Source organism: Pan troglodytes, chromosome 19, assembly GCF_028858775.2.
Source record: "Pan troglodytes isolate AG18354 chromosome 19, NHGRI_mPanTro3-v2.0_pri, whole genome shotgun sequence".
Classification (NCBI taxonomy): Eukaryota; Metazoa; Chordata; class Mammalia; order Primates; family Hominidae; genus Pan; species Pan troglodytes.
In genome coordinates, this window is record NC_072417.2 from 26136586 (window position 1) to 26156035 (window position 19450).

Genomic DNA, 19450 nt, shown 5'->3' on the forward strand with positions numbered 1-19450 from the left:
TGCTTTTGGTAAGATGGAATAGAAGTTAGGCTCCTGGGCTCCTTTTACTTTATTCTGTCATGAAGGTCAGGGAGAGTGCAACATGAAACAGGCCCTGTGACATGCCATTGGGGACAAGAGGTCTCGGACTGTGGGAAGGAGGAAAGAATTTCTACTCTGACTGGCCAAGATCCCGTGAATTCTGAAGGGTGGAGGGCATTTCTAGATCAACAGGCAACTAGTAAGTTTGACTGAATAAAATAAATGGAGCATAACAATCATAGAGTAAGGCGACATTTGGGGAGTAGTAAATGTAAGAGGAATGCATAAGGGATATTGACTCATTGGCAGTATAAAGTATTATTATTAATAGCCTAAAGGAAAAGAAAGGTATCTTTTTCTTTTTCTTTTTTTTTTTTTTGAGACAGGATCTCGCTCTGTTGCCCAGGCTGGAGTGCAGTGGCGCGATGTCAGCTCACCGCAAGCTCCATCTCCCAGGTTCACACCATTCTCCTGCCTCAGCCTACTGAGTAGCTGGGACTACAGGCGCCTGCCACCATGCCTGGCTAATCCTTTTTTGTACTTTTAGTAGAGATGGGGTTTCACCGTGTTAGCCAGGATGGTCTTGATCTCCTGACCTTGTGATCTGCCTGCCCAGCCTCCCAAAGTGCTGGGATTATAGGCGTGAGCCACCGTGCCTGGACTTTTTTTTTTTTTTTTTTTTTGAGACGGAGTCTTGCTCTGTTGCCCAGGCTGGAGTGCAGTGGTGTAACCTTGGCTCATCACAACCACCGTCTCCTGGGTTCAAGGGATTCTCCTGCGTCAGCGTCCCGGGTAGCTGGGATTACAGGTGCATGCCACCACGCCCGGCTAATTTTTGTATTTTTAGTAGAGATGGGGTTTCACCATATTGATGAGGCTGGTCTCGAACTCCTGACTTCATGATCTGCCTGCCTCGGCCTCCCAAAGTGCTGGGATTACAGGCGTGAGCCACCGTGCCCAGCCTGGTTTTGTTTTTTTTAAAGGCAGGGTCTCACTCTGTCACCCAGGCTGCAGGAACATGGTTTGCTGCAGCCTCGACCTCCTGGGCTCAAGCAACCCTTCTGCCTCAGCCTCCTGGGATTATAGGCGTGAGCCTATAATTTCCCAAAAATTAAATAAATAAATAAATAAATAAATAAAGCTCTTTTCTCAAAAAAAAAAAAAAATTGGCCAGGCGTGGTGGCGTGTGCCTGTAATCCCAGCTACTCAGGAGGCTGAGGTGGGAGAATTGCTTGAACCCAGGACGTGGAGGTTGCAGTGAGCCGAGATTGCGCCACTGCACTCCAGCCTAGGTAACAGAGGTGACAGAGGTCAGGAGATTGAGACCATCCTGGCTAACACGATGATATCCCGTCTCTATTAAAAATACAAAAAAATCAGCCAGGCGTGGTTGTGGGCACCTGTAGTCCCAGCTACTCGGGAGGCTGAGGCAGGAGAATGGCATGAACCTGGGAGGCAGAGCTTGCAGTGAGCTGAGATCACGCCACTGCACTCTAGCCTGGGTGACAGTCACACTGTGTCTCAAAAAATAAAAATAAATAAATAAATAAATAAATAAAGCTCTTTTCTCAAAAAAAAAATTGGCCAGGCATGGTGGCGTGTGCCTGTAATCCCAGCTACTAGGGAGGCTGATGTGGGAGAATTGCTTGAACCCAGGAGGTGGGGATTGCAGTGAGCCAAGATTGCGCCACTGCACTCCAGCCTGGGTGACAGAGCCAGACTTCGTCTCAAAAAAAAAGAAAAAACAAAATCAAACCACAGTGCGGTGTGCTTTTTGTCATATAAAATTCGGATCCACATTTCCTAGGTTACAAATGTTGCAGAATAATGAAACCATGCTAGTCGGTTTTTCATGCAGTGAGGTGGAATAAATTTTAAAATGATGAAGAATCTCATCCCTGTTTTAATAATCTGCAAATACGTGATATGTCAAGCAATTCCAGAGAGAACCCAGCCATGTTAATGACATTTTTAAAACTACCACACAATTAATTCTGCATTAGTGTAGGCTGACTAAAGTTTCTGATTGATGCTTTAATTGCTAAAAGTTAGACTAGTTGACCCAACGCAGAGATCTTAAGTGTTCAACTTGGAAGTATTTAGAGAGAAAATGGAAATTTTTATAGGGCATCTAATTTGGGGCATGTTGCAATGTCAACTATGATGTTTTAATGTGTTTTTAATTTAGTTGAGCTGTAAATGTGCAAAGTTGGCTAGCAACCATAAGCCCAAGTTGTCTGATTTAATCACATGATGCTGAGCCCTGCTAAGACCTGTGTGATACCAAATGATTCCCTTAGCAGTGTTTGTTGGAGTAATTAGTGTCAGCAATGAATGAATGCTGAATTCAGAGAGATAATGTAACTACATGTCTAAAGGATATACAGATTTTAACGAACGTTTATTTTTTGTAGAAGAGCAAGTTTTCAAAGCTGCAGTTTTCTTACTGGTGGGTGGTTTTGTTTTTTTTAGACAGTCTTGCTCTGTCATTCAGGCTAGAGTGCAGTGGTATACTCACAGCTCATTACAGCCTCAACCTCCCGGGCTCAAGTGATCCTCCCATCTTAGCCTCCCAAGTAGTTGGGACTACAGACTTGCACCACCATGCCCAGCTAATTTTTAAATTTTTGTAGAGACAGAGTCTCCCTGTGTTTTCCAGGCTGTTCTCAAACTCTTGCGCTCAAGCAGTCTTCTTGTCTCTGTCTCCTAAAGTGCTGGGATTACAGGCGTGAGACATTGCGCCCAGCAAGGTTATTTCTGAAAAACAAAGAAATAACATTTTAAAATAGCAAAGGAGACCATGAATGGGATGTCTTCTCTGAAGGCCAGGGCTTCCAGTGTGCTGATCCTGTTGTGAGAGATCCTCCATGCATCCAGAGAGGACAGATTTTTTTGGAAAACCTTTCAGTAGCTGTTTTCATGCAACTTTATTACTGTCAGTTAAAATGAAAAGACTGGATTGGTGGAGGTGGAGTCATTCCCAGCATCTCTTGGTGAATCAGAGCTGTGAAGCTATTCTGCTTAGAAGTTGACCCAAGGATTTGGTGGGAGAACTGGATAAATTAGTTTTAATCTAAAAGCCTTGACACTAACAGGATGTGGGGGAAAACATAAACTTCTAGGACTTAGGAGACCTGTGCAGCCATCTTGGTTGTCTCACTAGCTCTTCCTCTGTTGGAGGATAGGTGAAATTATTGCCATAACCACCTCAGAAGGCCATTTGAAAATCTTGGCCAGGCGTGGTGGCTGACGCCTTTAATCCTACTAGCACTTTGAGAGATCTAGGCAGGTGGATCATTTGCAGTCAGGAGTTTGAGACCAGTCTGGCCAACGTGATGAAACCCCATCTCTAATAAAAATACAAAAAATAGCTGGGCATGGTGGCACATGCCTGTAATCCCAGCTACTCGGGAGGCTAAGGCGAGAGAACACTTGAACCCAGGAGGCAGAGGCTGCAGTGAACCGAGTTCATGCCACTGCCCTCCAGCCTGGGCAAAAGAGTTAGACTCCATCTAAAAAAAAAAAAAAAAAAAAAAAAAAAAATTGAAAATCTTCATTGGAAATGCTTCGAAAATCTGAAACAACACTAGAAATATATTGTAGTTGTTAATAGTACCATCAGGTCAGTTATGGCCAAGTCTATATTTTGCTGTGGTATTATATTTAAGAGTTTAATCTGAATTTAATTTTGTAGCCACAGAAAATAATCTGTAGTTTAATTTAGTGCATTGGGAATCCTTTTTTTTTTAAATTGGTCTAGGTGAAGCCAATTAATCCTAAGTCTTCTTTTCTCAGTACTGGTGTGTTTCAGTAGGTGCATGTTACAACCTCACTTGGCTATCAGATGAATTGACCCTGGCAGTGAGTGAGTGACAGATGCCACCACCAGATTGCCTTCAATTCCAGTGTTAACCAGCTCTTCTCCTTTTTTTCCAGTCCCACGCCTTTGACATCTCATCCTTCAGTCCCTTTGCTGTAAAGGCAACTTGAACAAGCTTCAGCCCTTTCTAAGACTTCCAGGGCAGGACTTGAATGGATTTGACCCTGGAATTGTTCCTGATGCAGCCTTGTTCAGTTCTTGCTGCTGCCATGCTGGATTCCAAAGATCCACTCTTTCCTCGACTGGTCTCGCAGGGTCAGGCCCATTGGTTAAAGCTTGTTGTGTATTTGGTGGGGAGGTTCAAAATGAAGGAGGGACTCCAGTCCACTTTGGGCATTGGACCTGGAGGCAAAAAATAAGCGTTCAGTCTAAAAGCACTAAGTGCCCATTGTTTAGGCAGCTGTTAATCAGCCACGTTTCTATGAAAATAAGTCCTTTTCATGAGGCAGTTGTGTGGGAATAGCTAATTCTGGCCTGATGCTGTGCAGTGTGAGGTTAAAAACATGGCAACTTGTCACAACACAATTCTTCTTGTTCTTTTTGCTGTGGGCTGACTCTACATTACTTGCTTTGTTTGCTCTAGAATGGAATCTACTCACCATTTACTAAAATGAAATGCATTTCTTTGGGGAGGCAAAGTCCAGTTCACTAGGTCTTGCATCTTAAAGAGAAAGGAGCCCTGCTTCCTCTATGACTAATTGTTAGGAATGTCATTTAGCTTATTTAAATACCGATTTTGGTTCTGGGGTTGAATATTACATGTGGGGCGTACTGTGTGTCTTAGTTTAAACAAATTTATACGTATTGTCCATGTCTTACATATATTGTCCATGTCTTACTCCTCGTAGTACAGATTAATTTTCAAAATAGTTAGCAGTAAGTGGAGGCAAGCATTAGAGAGAAAGCTTGGCATAGTAGAAAGTGCACAAGCTTTGTATTCTGACAAACATGGGTAACATCCTGACCTCAGGCAAGTTATTTAACCCCCAGGCCTTATTTCCTCTTTTGAAAAATGGGAATAATGAAGTTCACCGGACTGTGTTTTATAGAGGATACTGTATGGAAAGTACCTGGCCTCAGTAGTTATTACTAACTGTCCACCAAAATCATCCTTTGCATTTTTTCTAGAAGCCAGTCCTGAACTCCCCGACCTCCATAGGGGTAGTGTCTTAGGAAGGAGGAGACTAGGGGCACCTTTCAGCAGCCCTGTACATTATTTCACTTTCGACTAACAAGCTTTATACTGCTGACACAGTGTCTCCCCAGGTACCTAGATGTCTTCGTTTTCCTCAAAGATTTGTATATTCTTAGCCACTAGCCAACTGAAGAAGAGGCTAGATCTTCTCTGATAGAGTTTGGGCCTAATGTCTTACTTTGGAATTTGCTACTCCATTTCTTCACAGCAGTTTGACTAATCGAAATCCAGTTTTGGGGAAGTCCTTTGTTCAAATCCCTTGGCATGTCTGCTCTTAAAGGATAGGCTCCTGAGAGTTTTTATAAGCACTTTGCTTAATTTAGAGTTACAGGATGGTGAATACCATGTAGCAAGATTTCAGTTGGTTCTTTAAATCTTGCAATTGGGGGATCTTTCTTGAAGATTTTTCATAGCAGAAGGCCTCTTTTCAGCATTGTGATAGTTGGTATAGACAGTTACTCAAGCAGATTTATATCCATCACATTTCACAGCTGTCAGCATTTATAGGTCATTCCCATTTGCCTTCTCCTTCTAGCAGCCTTTTCATATTAGTAGGGCTTGCCAGGACAGTGATGGAGAAGAATGGAGAGGGAGGATCACCTCAATAAAAGGAGGGCGACTTTACCAGTTTGTAGTTTAAAATACTTAAGTAAATCACAAATTTCCCTAATGCAGATATCCGTAGACTCAAGCTGTAAATTGCTATACCATCACCAAGGTTTAAGAACTAGGACTTTTGCCTCAACTTCAGGCAACCCCAAACTAGGTTCTTTTTTGCATGTGAACAACAGGAAAAGAAAGATGTTTCTCATAACAAAAATGATCAGGTACTTAGTTAATGTTGCAGTAATCATTTCAGTAAAGAATTATCTTTATCACTTGAGCAGTGGAATGATTTTGAGTATCTTGATAGAGGTTACTAGTTCTTTTAAAACATTGTTGTTCATGTCTGATTTGATTCTAGGTACTTGCTCAGGAATCTAATTCCCAATTATATAACATTGTTCCTTTAGGACAAAGTTTAGGAAAGTATACTTTGTCTAATGGCACAGTTTCAAAAAACATCTTAGAGGTAGGGAAAAAATACTGCTATCACCCAGTTGCTGAATATATAAGGTACTGGAGGGAGTACAAAGAGGGCAGCAAGTACCTACATTGTTGTGATGGGAAGAGGGAACACCAGTGGATGGGTGCTCCTTATAGTATGGCACTGGCATCCTGTACCTCATATGTCCCTGTCATCCATGGTCTTAGTCTCTGCTGTCACTCAGCTCTGTTCCTGTCTTAAACACCAACATGCTATGCTTTTAACTCTTTTGCCACCTGCCTTTGCTCTGCTTGTTCTTCCGGTGACAAATGCATGAGCCACTTTTCAGGAGATGAAATTATTAAAACTCTTGAGGATGTGACCTATTTCACATTGAGAAATAAGTTGCCCTGAATGGAGTAACCATTTTTCCTGTAAGTTTGCAAAAGAGGCAGCAGTTGTGACACTGTGGAAGGAGATAGAAAAATTCCTTGCCATGAGGGAATGTCTAAATTTGTCCTGCGGGGAGGATGACTACAGACAGAAATAGTGAGGTGAGGCAGGAACATAAGAGGGGTTTTCTTGATTTAGTTTGAATGTATCTAAGTGACAAAAAGGAGCATCTGAAGAACTTGGATTCTTTCATTAGCACCTCCTTTTGGTCCATTGGCCTATTCAACAAATCTATAAATTCCTTCAAGTATCACACTAACTTTCAGCTCAGTGTGCTGCGGGCTCTAGACCAAAGATTGCTCCTGTAAGATTACAGAGGTTATTCCCTTTGTAAAGTAACATGATTCTCTTTCTCTTTCGTTTTCAGGGAAGCAGAGACTTTCAAGGAACAAGGAAATGCATACTATGCCAAGAAAGATTACAATGAAGCTTATAATTATTACACAAAAGCCATAGGTGAGAAAGAACTGATACTTACGCTAGAAAACATTTACTTGCCAAATATTATTAAAAGTAGCTGCCAGTCCTGGTGGCTCACGCCTGTAATCCCAGCACTTTGGGAGGCCAAAGCAGACGGATCACTTTAGATCAGGGGTTTCAGACCACTCTGGCCAACATGACGAAACCCTGTCTCTACTAAAAATACAAAAATTAGCTGGGCCTGGTGGCGGGCACCTGTAATCCCAGCTACTTGGGAGGCTGAGGCAGGAGAATTGCCTGAACTCGGGAGGTAGAGGTTGCAGTGAGCCAAGATTGTGCCACTGCACTCCAACCTGGGCAACAAAGCAAGACTTCATCTCAAAAAGATAAAAAAAATAGGCCAGGCTCAGTGGCTCACGCCTATAATCCCAGCACTTTGGGAGGCCAAGGCAGGCAGATCACCTAAAGTCAGGAGTTCGAGACCAGCCTGGCTAACATGGTGAAACCCTGTCTCTACAAAATACAAAAATTTGCTGGGTGTGGTGATGCGTGCCTGTAATCCCAGCTACTAGGGAGGCTGAGGCAGGAGAATCGCTTGAACCCAGGAGGTGGAGGTTGCAGTGAGCTGAGATCCTGCCGTTGCACTCCAGCCTGGGGGACGACCAAAGAACTCCATCTCAAAAATTAAATTAAAAAATTGAGAAAAGTAGCTTCTCTCTGAGAAGTAGCCTTTTGCCTAATGGGTTGATAACTGTTACTATATGAACTCCTTCAGGCTTAATGATCTCATGAAGGCCAGGCGTGGTGACTCATGCCTGTAATCCCAGCATTTTGGGAGGCCGAGGCGGGCGGATCACCTGAGGTCAGGAGTTCTTCTCCCCTAATTTGCTTACCCCAACTCAACATGCACATTTCATTTCAGCCTGGCCTGTTAACATGGTGAAACCCTGTCTCTAAAGATACAAAAATTAGCCAGGTGTGGTGGGCGCTTGTAATCCCAGCTTCTCAGGAGGCTGAGGCAGGAGAATTGCTTGAACCTGGGAGGCAGAGGTTGTAGTGAGCCAAGATCACGCCGCTGCACTCCAGCCTGGGCAACAAGCGCGAATCTCCGTCTCAAAAAAAAAACAAACTCATGAATGATAACTTTTTTCTTTTTCTTTTCTTTTTTTTTTAACTCTTTAAATTTTTTAAAATAGAGACAGGGTCTTACCATGTTGCCCCGGCTGGTCTCAAACTCGTGGGCTCAAGCGATCCTCCTACCTTGGCCTCCCAAAGTGCTAGAATTACAGGGATGTGCCACCATGCCCAGCTGTGATAACTTCTTCTAACTGGGGTGGGTAGTTTTTCTTTTGATAAATTAAAGGCAATTCCAGAAATACTGAATGTTATGGCAAAACCCACCTAAATACATTTTAGTCATTGTCAATTCATTTACTACCTTAGAAAATGGCCTTTGTACATAAAAGAAGTCTTAGTTATCTCCATGCTTAATTTGCCAGCATACTTTAATCCCGTGTCAGCATTCTTCTCACCTAATTTGCTTACCCCAACTCAACATGCACATTTCATTTTAATGTCTCATTATACAAAACAGTTCATTAAGATTAATAAGCTGCCTCTCTCCTCAAAAGATAATCACTACACTTTAAAGCCGTACCTTGTTTTGTTTTAAAACTGATTGTATCCTTGCTGCTGTCCATTTGTACAAGCAGTCAGAAATTTGGATGCAGCCTATTTATTGTTGAGACAGTGTCACTGTCACCCAGGCTGGAGTGTAGTGGCACAATCTTGGCTTATTGCAACCTTCACCTCCTAGTTTCAAGCGATTTTCATGCCTTAGCCACCTGAGTAGCTGGGATTGCAGGTGTGTGCCACCATGCTTGGCTAATTTTTTTGTATTTTAGCAGAGACAGCGTTTTGCCATGTTGGCCAGGCTGGTCTCAAAACTCCTGGCCTCAAGTGATCTGCCCACCTCGGCCTCCCAAAGTGCTGAGATTATAGGTGTGAGCCACCGTGCTGGCTGTGGCGTTCTAAAGAGAGTGTGTCAGGGCTGGGTGCAATAGCTCACTCCTGTAATCCCAACGCTTTTGGAGGCTGAGGCAGATGGATCACTTGAGGCCAGGAGTTCAAGACCAGCCTGGCCAACGCGGCAAAACCCCATCTCAACAAAAAATACAAAAATTAGCTGGATGTGGTGGCGTGTGCCTGTGGTCCCAGCCACTTAGGAGGCTGAGGTAGGAAGATGGTTTGAGCCCAGGAGGCGGAAGATGCAGTGAGCAGAGATCATACCACTGCAGTCCAGCGTGGGCAACAGAGCCAGACTGTGCCTCAAATAAATAAATAAATAAATAAATAAATAAATAAAAATACAGAAATTAGCCAGGCGTGGTGGCACATGCCTGTAATCCTAGCTGCTTGGCTGCTTGGGAGGCTAAGGCACAAGAATCACTTGAACCCAGGAGGCAGAGGTTACAGTGAGCCGAGATAGCACCACAGCACTGTAGCCTGTGCAACAGAGTGAGACCCTGTCTCCATGAAGAAAAAAGAGTTTATGAGCGTTACAGATAGATTCCCTTAACATTGTTTGGAGGGAGATGCCCTCTAAGTTTTTGTTTGTTTGTTTGTTTGTTGAGACAGGGTCTTCCTCTGTCGCCCAGGCTGGAGTGCAGTGATGTGCTCTTGGGTCACTGCAACCTCCACTTCCCAGATTCAAGCAATTCTTATGCTTCAGCCTCCTGAGTAGCTGGAATTACAGGGGCCCACCACCACGCCCAGCTATTTTTTTTTTTTTTTTTTTGTATTTTAGTAGAGATGGGGTTGTGCCATGTTGACTAGGCTGGTCTTGAACTCCTGACCTCAAGTGGTCTGCCCTTCTTGGCCTCCCAAAGTACTGGGATTATGGGCATGAGCCACTGCGCCCAGCCCTCTCTAAGTTTTCAAAGCAGGGACCTGTTCTAAACTTTGTTTTACGTTCTTCTGCCTTTCCTATAGATATGTGTCCTAAAAATGCTAGCTATTATGGTAATCGAGCAGCCACCTTGATGATGCTTGGAAGGTTCCGGGAAGCTCTTGGAGATGCACAACAGTCAGTGAGGTTGGATGACAGTTTTGTCCGGGTATGTATGTAATGGGGCTGTTTGGGGAAGGCTGGGTTGCTACAGTTGAGTTTCTCTAGCCCCGTATTTCTCAACCTTGACACTACTGACATTTGGGACCAGATTATTCTTTGTTGTGGGGGACTTTACTGTGCACTGTGGGTTGTTTAGCAGCATCTCTGACTTTTAATCACTGAGTATGAGTAGCACCCCCTCTGCCCAGTTGTAACAACCAAAAAATGTCTTTTAACATTGCTAAATGTCCCCTGGAGGGCACATTGCCCAGGTTGAGAACTACTGCTGTAGTCATTTTCATTTTGTGTTAGTTTTGTTCGTTTGTTTGTTTTTGTTTTTGAGATGGAGTCTAGCTCTGTTGCCCAGGCTGGAGTGCAGTAGTGCGATCTCAGCTTCAGGCAATTCTCCTGCCTCAGCCTCCAGAGTAGCTGGGACCACAGGCATATGCCACCACACCCGGCTAATTTTTGTATTTTTAGTAAGAGACGGAGTTTCGTCATGTTGGCCAGGCTAGTCTCAAACTCCTGACCCCAAGTGAGTGATCTGCCCGCCTCAGCTTCCCAAAGTGCTGGGATTACAGGTGTGAGTCACCGCGCCTGGCCTCTGTGTTGGTTTTGTGTGGGTGTCTGTTGCTGCTGTTGATTTCTTTCCACTTGGCCAATCATGCTTCTTTTCTTCCCTCTTGGTGTTCTTTTAGGGACATCTACGAGAGGGCAAGTGCCACCTCTCTCTGGGGAATGCCATGGCAGCATGTCGCAGCTTCCAGAGAGCCCTAGAACTGGATCATAAAAATGCTCAGGCACAACAAGAGGTACGGCTCTGATCCTGTTTCTGTCAAAAGAGGCAGTATGGTATATTTGGGAGGAGTGGCTACTTGAAAGTCGGAACTGAGGTCTAGTCTCACTTCTGCCATCAGCACACCTGGGTGACTTTAGGCGAGTTTCATAGCCTCTCTAAGCCTCAGCTTCCTAATCTGTAAAATGAGTTTTGAATATGATTGACAGCTTTTAAAAATCTGTGAAAATTGAAGTGTTTCTGAGATGGCTGGGGAATAGGCAAATGCTTCCAGGGACTGATTTGAGTGAGGTTAAAGAATTTAAGAGTTTGGGACTTAGTGAGACCCTGTCTCCACAAAAAAATTTTTTACATTAGCCAGGCCTGGTGCCATGCACCTGTGCTCCCAGCCACTCAGGAGGCTCAGGTGGGAGGACTGCTTGTGCTCAGGAGGTTGAGGCTGAGCCGTGATCGCACCACTGCACTATAGCCCGGGCAACAGAGCAAGAACCTGTCTCAAAAAAATAAAAAAGAATTTGAGTAAATTCAAGCCTTGATTAAATTGGTAGCAGCTAAAACATGTTTTAGTTCCACCTCCATATATAGTATGTGTCGCTTAATGACAGGCATACATTTTGTTAGGTGATTTTGTCATTGTGCAGAATCGTAAAGTATACTTACACAAACCTGGGTGGCATAGCCTGCTACACACCTAGGCTATATGGCAGTGGCTTCTGGACTAAAACCTGTATAGCATGTTACTGTCCTGAATATTGTAGGCAGCTATAACACAGTGGTATTTGTGTATCTAAACAGAAAAGGTACAGTAAAAATACGGTATTACAATTTTACAGGAGCACTGCCATATATACAGTTCATTGTTGACCAGAGTGTATGACTGTATATACAGTTTACCCTAGATGCATTTCAGTGAGAATCTCAAAACGTATGCTCAATCCCTGGCAATGCATTGCCTTTATTTCATGTATATCAAGCATAACACTTGTGTTCCTGACTTGAAGTTCAAACTGAGGGTGAAGATTGGGTCTAGCCCTTCTGTTAAGAAGTCTTGACTGTATCTTCATCAATTTGATTTGTGAAATGTCTGTGGTTCTGATTTTCTTGAAAGAAAATCTCCTAGGGACTTCTATGAGAGGTCGAGTACCACCTCTCTCTAGGGAATGCCATGGCAGCCTGTCGCAGTTGCCAGAGAGCCCTAGAACTGGATCATAAAAATGGCCATTCACAACAGGAGGTATGCGTTCGACCCTATCTCTATCAAAAGAGGCAGTGTGGTATATTTACTGAACTCAAATTCATCAAGGCCTTGTTAATTTTTTTGTGGTTGTTTAATCTACAGCTTCATTAAAACTTTCCTATGTCTGATTTTCCGGTGCAGTTCAAGAATGCTAATGCAGTCATGGAATATGAGAAAATAGCAGAAACAGATTTTGAGAAGCGAGATTTTCGGAAGGTACAGTACAACCATGAGATAATCTCATCTGCCCTTTGTCACAAAATTCCCATTCGTGTGTGTGTGTGATAATTAAGAGGAGTAGTATGGCACAAAAGTTCTAGAATAGTAAATTATCACTTAAATTAGGCTTCTGACTTTTCCTCTTAAAAATATTTTGTGCTAAGGTACTTATTTTCTTAATTATATTTGGCCCTATGATAAAAGGTAAAATGAGTGTGCCACTTGAGTTTGTTTCTATTGTTGATGTAAAGCACTGGTTTAATAGTGTACTTCTTAATAAAGGGAAAGCCCGCTGGAATTAAATATTAGGTTTGGATAATCTTTTTTTTTTTTTTTGAGGCCTAGTCTCACTCTGTCACCCAGGCTGGAGCACAGTGGCTAACTGCAACCTCCGCCTCCCGGGTTCAAACGATTCTCCTGCCTCAGCCACCCTGGGATTACAGGCGCATGCCATCACACCTGGCTAAGTTTTGTAGTTTTGTTTTTTGTTTTTGTTTTTTGTTGTTGTTGTTTGTTTTTTGAGATGGAGTTTCACTCTGTCACCCAGGCTGGAGTACAGTGGCATAATCTCGGCTCACTGCAACCTCTGCCTCCTGGGTTCAAGCGATTCTTCTGCCTCAACCTCCTGAGTAGCTGGGATTATAGGCATGCGCCACCATGCCCAGCTAATTTTTGTATTTTTAGTAGAGATGGGGTTTCACCATGTTGGTCAGGCTGGTCTCAAACTCCTGACCTCCTGATCTGCCCGCCTCAGCCTCCCAAAGTGCTGGGATTACAGGCGTCAGCCACCGCGCCAGGCCTTTTTTTTTTTTGAGAGAGAGTTTGGCTCTTGTTGCCCAGGCTGGAGTGCAGTGGCGTGATCTCGGCTCACTGCAACCTCCGCCTCCCAGGTTCAAACAATTGTCCTGCCTCAGCCTCCCGAGTAGCTGGGATTACAGGCATGTGCTGCCCACGCATGGCTAATTTTGTTTTTTTTTTTTTTAGTAGAGACGGGGTTTCGGCATGTTGGTCAGGCTGGTCTCGTACTCCCGACCTCAGGTGATCTGCCCGCCTTGGCCTCCCAAAGTGCTGGGATTACAGGCGTGAGCCACCTCCCCGGCCAAAAGTTCTAGATATCTTTCTAGACCTCGCAGTTATTATGCTTTATCTGTGTAACTCCTTTCTTCTTTAGATGGTGCTTGGAAATAGTTTTCACTTGAGTTTCAAAAGGGGAGGTAGATAACCCCCAAAAAGGTTAAAAACCACTGATCAGGAGAGATTTTCTGGATCACTTAAGTTTGTGACTACTATCCAAGGAACAGAGTTGTCACTTCATATGTGGGAATTTGCTCAGTACTTTTTGTAGCATGTGCTCAGTAAATTTTTTTGTTTTGTTTTTGTTTTGTTTTGTTTTGTTTTGAGGCAGTCTTGGTCTGTTGCCCAGGCTGGAGTGCAGTGGCAGGATCTTGGCTCACTGCAAGCTCTGCCTCCTGGGTTCACGCCATTCTCCTGCCTCAGCCTCCTGAGTAGCTGGGACTACAGGCGGCCACCACCACGCCCAGCTAATTTTTTGTGTTTTTAGTAGAGATGGGGTTTCACCGTGTTAGCCAGGATGGTCTTGATCTCCTGACCTTGTGATCCTCCCGCCTTGGCCTCCCAAAGTGCTGGGATTACAGGCGTGAGCCACCACGCCCGGCCTCAGTAAATGTTTTGATAAGAGAATACATTAGGAATCATTCACATTGACTGATGGTCTTTTATTTGGTAATGTATATATCTGATTAGCTTATGCAGAGTCCCGGCAGTAACTTATTAGCATCCCTCTTCTGTCCATTGGTTTTAATAACCACAGTTGTCTTTGTAATGTAATTCATAAGTTTGTTTTGTTTGGCATGTGTGTGTTTGGAAAGCAATTCTGCCTACTGTCAGTTTTCTGAGGTTTACATAGGCAAAAGCTTTGTCTTGAGAGGCAGTCTTTTGGGTTTCTTTTCTCTCTTGCCTACTCCAGAGCCAGAATCCTGAGTTTGTGACAGAATCCTCTGTTTGTGACATCCCAGCCCCCCCACTGTAGCTCACGGTGATGTCACAAATGAAGAATTATGATCCTGGCAGGGGAAACAGATGAACTTGGAAGAAACAAAAGATCTTCTTTGCCTGCAGCTGTCCCTAGTCATGGGGAGGTGGGGGGTGGGAAGTGAAGCACTGACGATCCCCATGATTAGCAGAACCAGCTCTGCATAAAACGGGGTCCTTGTGAAGGCAACAGGGTGTGGCTGCTGACATTTTGACTGACTTTTTCCTGCCCCCTCATTCCTTTTCCATCTGGGGGGGGGCAGGACAGTTAGCACAACTCTACCTACATAATGCTTAAGTTTCCATATTGTCCTTAGAACTTTCAGGACATGCCGAGTGCGGTGGCTGATGGCTGTAATCCCAGCACTTTGGGAGGCCGAGGTGGGCGGATCACCTGAGGTCGGGAGTTAGAGACCAGCCTGACCAACATGGAGAAACCCTGTCTTTACTAAAAATACAAAAAATTAGCCAGGCCTGGTGGCGCATGTCTATAATCCCAGCTACTCAGAGGGCAAAGGCAGGAGAATTGCTTGAACCCGGGAGGCAGAGGTTGCAGTGAGCCAAGATCATGCCATTGCACTGCAGCCTGGGCAACAAGAACGAAACTCCATCTCAAAAAAAACAAAAAACAAAAAAACAGAAAACTTTCAGGACAGTAAACCTGTGCCACTGAAGGAGAGGCATTCCTGTCACTGCTGTGTGACACTGCAGAAAGTCTTCTCAGTGAAACAGCTGGTAATGTGGTAGTGTTTACTGACTTGCTCATATTTTAAATTTCAGTTTTGGAATAGGTGCTATTCATGGTTCAAAAACTAGAAAGTGTTGCCAGGTGCAGTGGCTTATGCTTGTAATCCCAGCACTTTGGGAGGCCAAGGCAGGAGGATCGCTTGAGGCTAGGAGTTCGAGACCAACCTGGGCAACTTATTGAGACCCTGTCTCTACAGATAATTTAAAATTTTAGCTGAGTGTGGTGACGTGTGCCTGCAGTCCCAACTACTCATGAGGCTGAGGCAGGAGAATCACTGGAGTCTGGGAGGTCGAGGCTGCAGTGAGCCATGATTGCGCCACTGATACTCCTGCCTGAACAGCAGAGCAAGACCCCATCTCAAAAACAAAACAAACAAAAGTTAGAAAGTATGAAAAATATTCAGTGACGAGTGTCCCCTCAAACTTGTCCTCTCTCCGCCCAGTTCTCACTCCCCTAAGCTAACCACTGTTCTTATGTCTTCTATTTTATTCCTTAGTTTTGTTGTACTTATATAAAATAAAGATCCTTGATTTTCTCCCTTTATTTAGCGTGAAAGGTAGTATGCTTTATGGCAGTTCTGCACCTTTAAAAAAAAATCACTGAGTAGCTCTTGGAAGTCTTTCCATATTAGTACATGAAGAGCTTCTTCATTCTATTTTAGAACTATATAGTATTCCATTATATGAATGTCCATGTTAACTAACCAGTCTCCTGTGGATGGAATTTGAATTTTTCTGCTTGTAAGTTTTCAGAGTTTATCTCTTCCTGATCCCCATGGCCAAATTCTTAGAGGGAATAGGTGTCCCTTAACTCCAGATTTCTCCTTTGGTTCATTTATTCTTGGCGTGAATGTGATTCAGCAAGGCTCTCCCAGAAATAAATAGCAGCTAAACCAAAACTGAAAGCTCAGAGGACAAACTAGTAAAAAGAGAAAAACAGAATATATGGAGATGCTTTATGAGGCTGAAAGAGTAAATTAATCCCCACCTTTTTGTGTGTGTGATTGCTCCTTGGCTTGTGGTTTGTATAGTGGCATGTTGGGAATAGTAATCTGATGTAGCCTATTTAGAGCCATTTAAAAGAACTATTTTAAGGCTGGGTGTGGTGGCTCACGCCTGTAATCCTAGCACTTCGGGAGGCCGAGGAGGACGGATCATGAGGATCAAGACCATCATGGCTAACATGGTGAAACCCTGTGTTTACTAAAAATACAAAAAAAAATTAGCTGGGCGTGGTGGTGGGCGCCTGTAGTCCCAGCTACTCGGGAGGCTGAGGCAGGAGAATGGCGTGAACCCAGGAGGCAGAGGTGGCAGTGAGCCGAGATCCCGCCACTGCACTCCAGCCTGGGTGACAGAGTGAGACTCCATCTCAAAAAAAAAAAAAAAAGTGGTAATATTGCCTATTTCATAAAATTCTTGTGAGGATTAAATGGGTTCATATATGAAAGTACCCAGTAAATGTTTACTGTCCTCATTATCATCTGGAGTCTTTGCTGTCCTCATTTCAGTGCTTTTATTTAATGAATTAGGTATGTTTTTAAACTTTGATATTACTTAGAAGTGGACCCAAAGACTTCATTGAGCTTTGAGTCTGTTACCTGTGACTAAACTAAAGTGAGGATGTTTCTGGAGTCCCTGATGAAGAGCCTTATTTGTTTTCTTCTTCCCTACAGGTTGTTTTCTGCATGGACCGTGCCCTAGAATTTGCCCCTGCCTGCCATCGCTTCAAAATCCTCAAGGCAGAATGTTTAGCAATGCTGGGTCGTTATCCAGAAGCACAGTCTGTGGCTAGGTATGCAGTCAGGCTAGCTGGACATTAAAATGCCAGATAACATTGGACTGATGGTGTCCGGCAGCTTCACCACAGGATATGGTCCCCAGAGTAGGCCAACTAGGGCTGATCAGACCCTCTTGGGACTTAAAGTCAAAGATTAGACCAGCTTTGAAAACCCGTAGGGTATACAGGAGTATAGTAGTATAGCAGGTACTTGAACTATATATGAAAGAACAGATTGTGTTTTTGTGGTTTTGTTTGTTTGTTTAAGGTAGTCCTTTTCCTTCTACTCCACTGGTTGGCACACTTTCTGCAAAGGGCCAGATTTTAGCCTTTGCAGGCCACAGGGTCTCTGTTGCAACTAACTCAACTCTGCCATTGCAGTGCAAAGGTTGCCCTAGATAATAGATGAACCAATGGGTGTGGCTGTTTGAATAGTGTTTTATTTACAAAAACCAGTGGCAGAAAGGATTTGGCCCTGTGGGCTGTAGTTTGCCAGACCCTGTTCTAGTTTAATAAGGATTGTAAGACACAAGATGTGGATTAAAGATAATTATAGGTGGTTTATTTGGGGAAAGTTTGGGAACGGTTCTTGGGAATCTGTCTACCTTTGGATATTTTGAATGCTAGACACATGGTCAAGGAGGAAAACTGGCCACAAATGGTAGTAATGGTGGGGACATTCTAAAGCACAGCTCAATGTGCCCTTTTCTGACTATTGCAGTGACATTCTACGAATGGATTCCACCAATGCAGATGCTCTGTATGTACGAGGTCTTTGCCTTTATTACGAAGATTGTATTGAGAAGGCAGTTCAGTTTTTCGTACAGGCTCTCAGGATGGCTCCTGACCACGAGAAGGCCTGCATTGCCTGCAGAGTAAGTTCTAGTCACCAGACCTAACTGGGAAAGAGCTTCCTTTTGGGACCTTTAAGATGGCTAGAGTGGAAGGTTTTAGAATCACAAGGAATGTGATAGCTTTTCCTCCTGCTTTGCAAGGATGCTTGGTCTTTATTAGAAATGGTTTCAGGACTACTTGTATTTACCTAAAGGTAGATGTGATCATATAGGGTCGGATGCCTTTAATATCTAAGAGGGTTTTTTTGTTTTGTTTTTCCCCTCAGTGAAGATAGATAGTAATACTTGCCCTGAGAAGTGAAGGCAGACCCAGTAACATAGGTCTCATTGGTATTTTTGGTAACTCTTTTCCTGTCCACTCTGTAGGAAGTTCAAATGAGCAACAGATAGCCCAGATTGGGGGTTGGCGGGGCTCTGTGATGCTGAACTGCTGGAAGCAAAGAACTTGAAAATAGACTCTGGCCTCTCTGTGCAATGGTCTGAGGCTTTGTGGATATGAACCGATCCTCCCCTTGCTTTTTTCTGTAGAATGCCAAAGCACTCAAAGCAAAGAAAGAAGATGGGAATAAAGCATTTAAGGAAGGAAATTACAAACTAGCATATGAACTGTACACAGAAGCCCTGGGGATAGACCCCAACAATATAAAAACAAATGCTAAACTCTACTGTAATCGGGGTACGGTTAATTCCAAGGTAAGCTCTTGATCTAGATCTTGGGGCCTATAGAGAGATTTTTAAGGGACATCAAAGGGTCTTGGGAAATCTGCCTAGTGAGGGTAAGCAAGATGAAAGAGGGAAAGTTGTTATGGTTAATAGTTTGTTAGGAACTCCCTTCCAAGAGGCAAGCTTTTGTCATCTCTATGGAATTTGAGGGCAGTTGGACAATTTGCAAGGATATTCTCACCTGTTCATTAAGGTCCCTTTCCTCCAGTAAGAGAATGGCTAGGGGCTGTGGGATAATCTTAAGCAGCTACTGTTGGTTTTTTGTTGTTTTGCTTATGCAAGTGATCATTTATTTTTTAGGAGTGATTTGGAGGAAGAGTATGAGGCAAGCTTGTTTTTCTCCAGTGTAATTGATGGTCACCATGCATGGTTGAAAATGGCCTGAGTGCTTTTGTGGCCCTACACAACATCAGAAACAAAAAGTAGACTCCTTGCCCTTGCAGAATTCTAGCAGTTAAAAATCAGAGTGATTTCTGATCCCTGCAGGTGACCTCTGGAAAAAAGGAGGGCAGGAGCCAGCCTTACTATTTTCATGTTTTCATTGGGCACTAACATGGAATGGTAAAGGTAGTTTATCCTTGAAGACAGATGTGCCTGGCTTGTATCGTATACAAGAGAAATCAATTTTGAAGTTGCTGCCCATAGCCCTGGTGACAAAGAACTAGAACTTAATATGACATTTAAGGGGCCAGCATGACTGATTCTCTTAGAGTTTTGAAGCCATGCTCACAGCTTCTGGGCTCCCTCAGTCACCAAAGGTGTAAAGTATGATTGCTCTCTCTCTCCTGAAGCTTAGGAAACTAGATGATGCAATAGAAGACTGCACAAATGCAGTGAAGCTTGATGACACTTACATAAAAGCCTACTTGAGAAGAGCTCAGTGGTAAGTGCCTCTGATGGGTGGGGGGAAGAGGGAGTTGCCGCTGGCCTCAGGGGAATT

The 19450-nt window shown here is 43.7% G+C and overlaps 1 protein-coding gene across 6 annotated transcripts in view; it reads left to right on the forward strand.

Annotated features, from left to right (window-relative positions):
- Positions 1-19450, forward strand: part of DNAJC7 (DnaJ heat shock protein family (Hsp40) member C7) — a 43202-nt gene that overhangs the window by 12422 nt on the left and 11330 nt on the right. For 5 of the 6 annotated variants that reach the window (XM_054670895.2, XM_016931805.3, XM_016931811.4 and 2 more), the window contains 8 exons: positions 6944-7032; positions 9988-10112; positions 10804-10917; positions 12280-12354; positions 16830-16948; positions 17655-17808; positions 18316-18480; positions 19302-19393. In XM_054670895.2, the coding sequence (XP_054526870.2) occupies positions 6944-7032; positions 9988-10112; positions 10804-10917; positions 12280-12354; positions 16830-16948; positions 17655-17808; positions 18316-18480; positions 19302-19393 (933 nt within the window). Of the gene's footprint in view, positions 1-3957; positions 4157-6943; positions 7033-9987; positions 10113-10803; positions 10918-12279; positions 12355-16829; positions 16949-17654; positions 17809-18315; positions 18481-19301; positions 19394-19450 lie in introns of all 6 variants that reach the window. The other variant, XM_063798583.1, reaches the window with a different exon arrangement.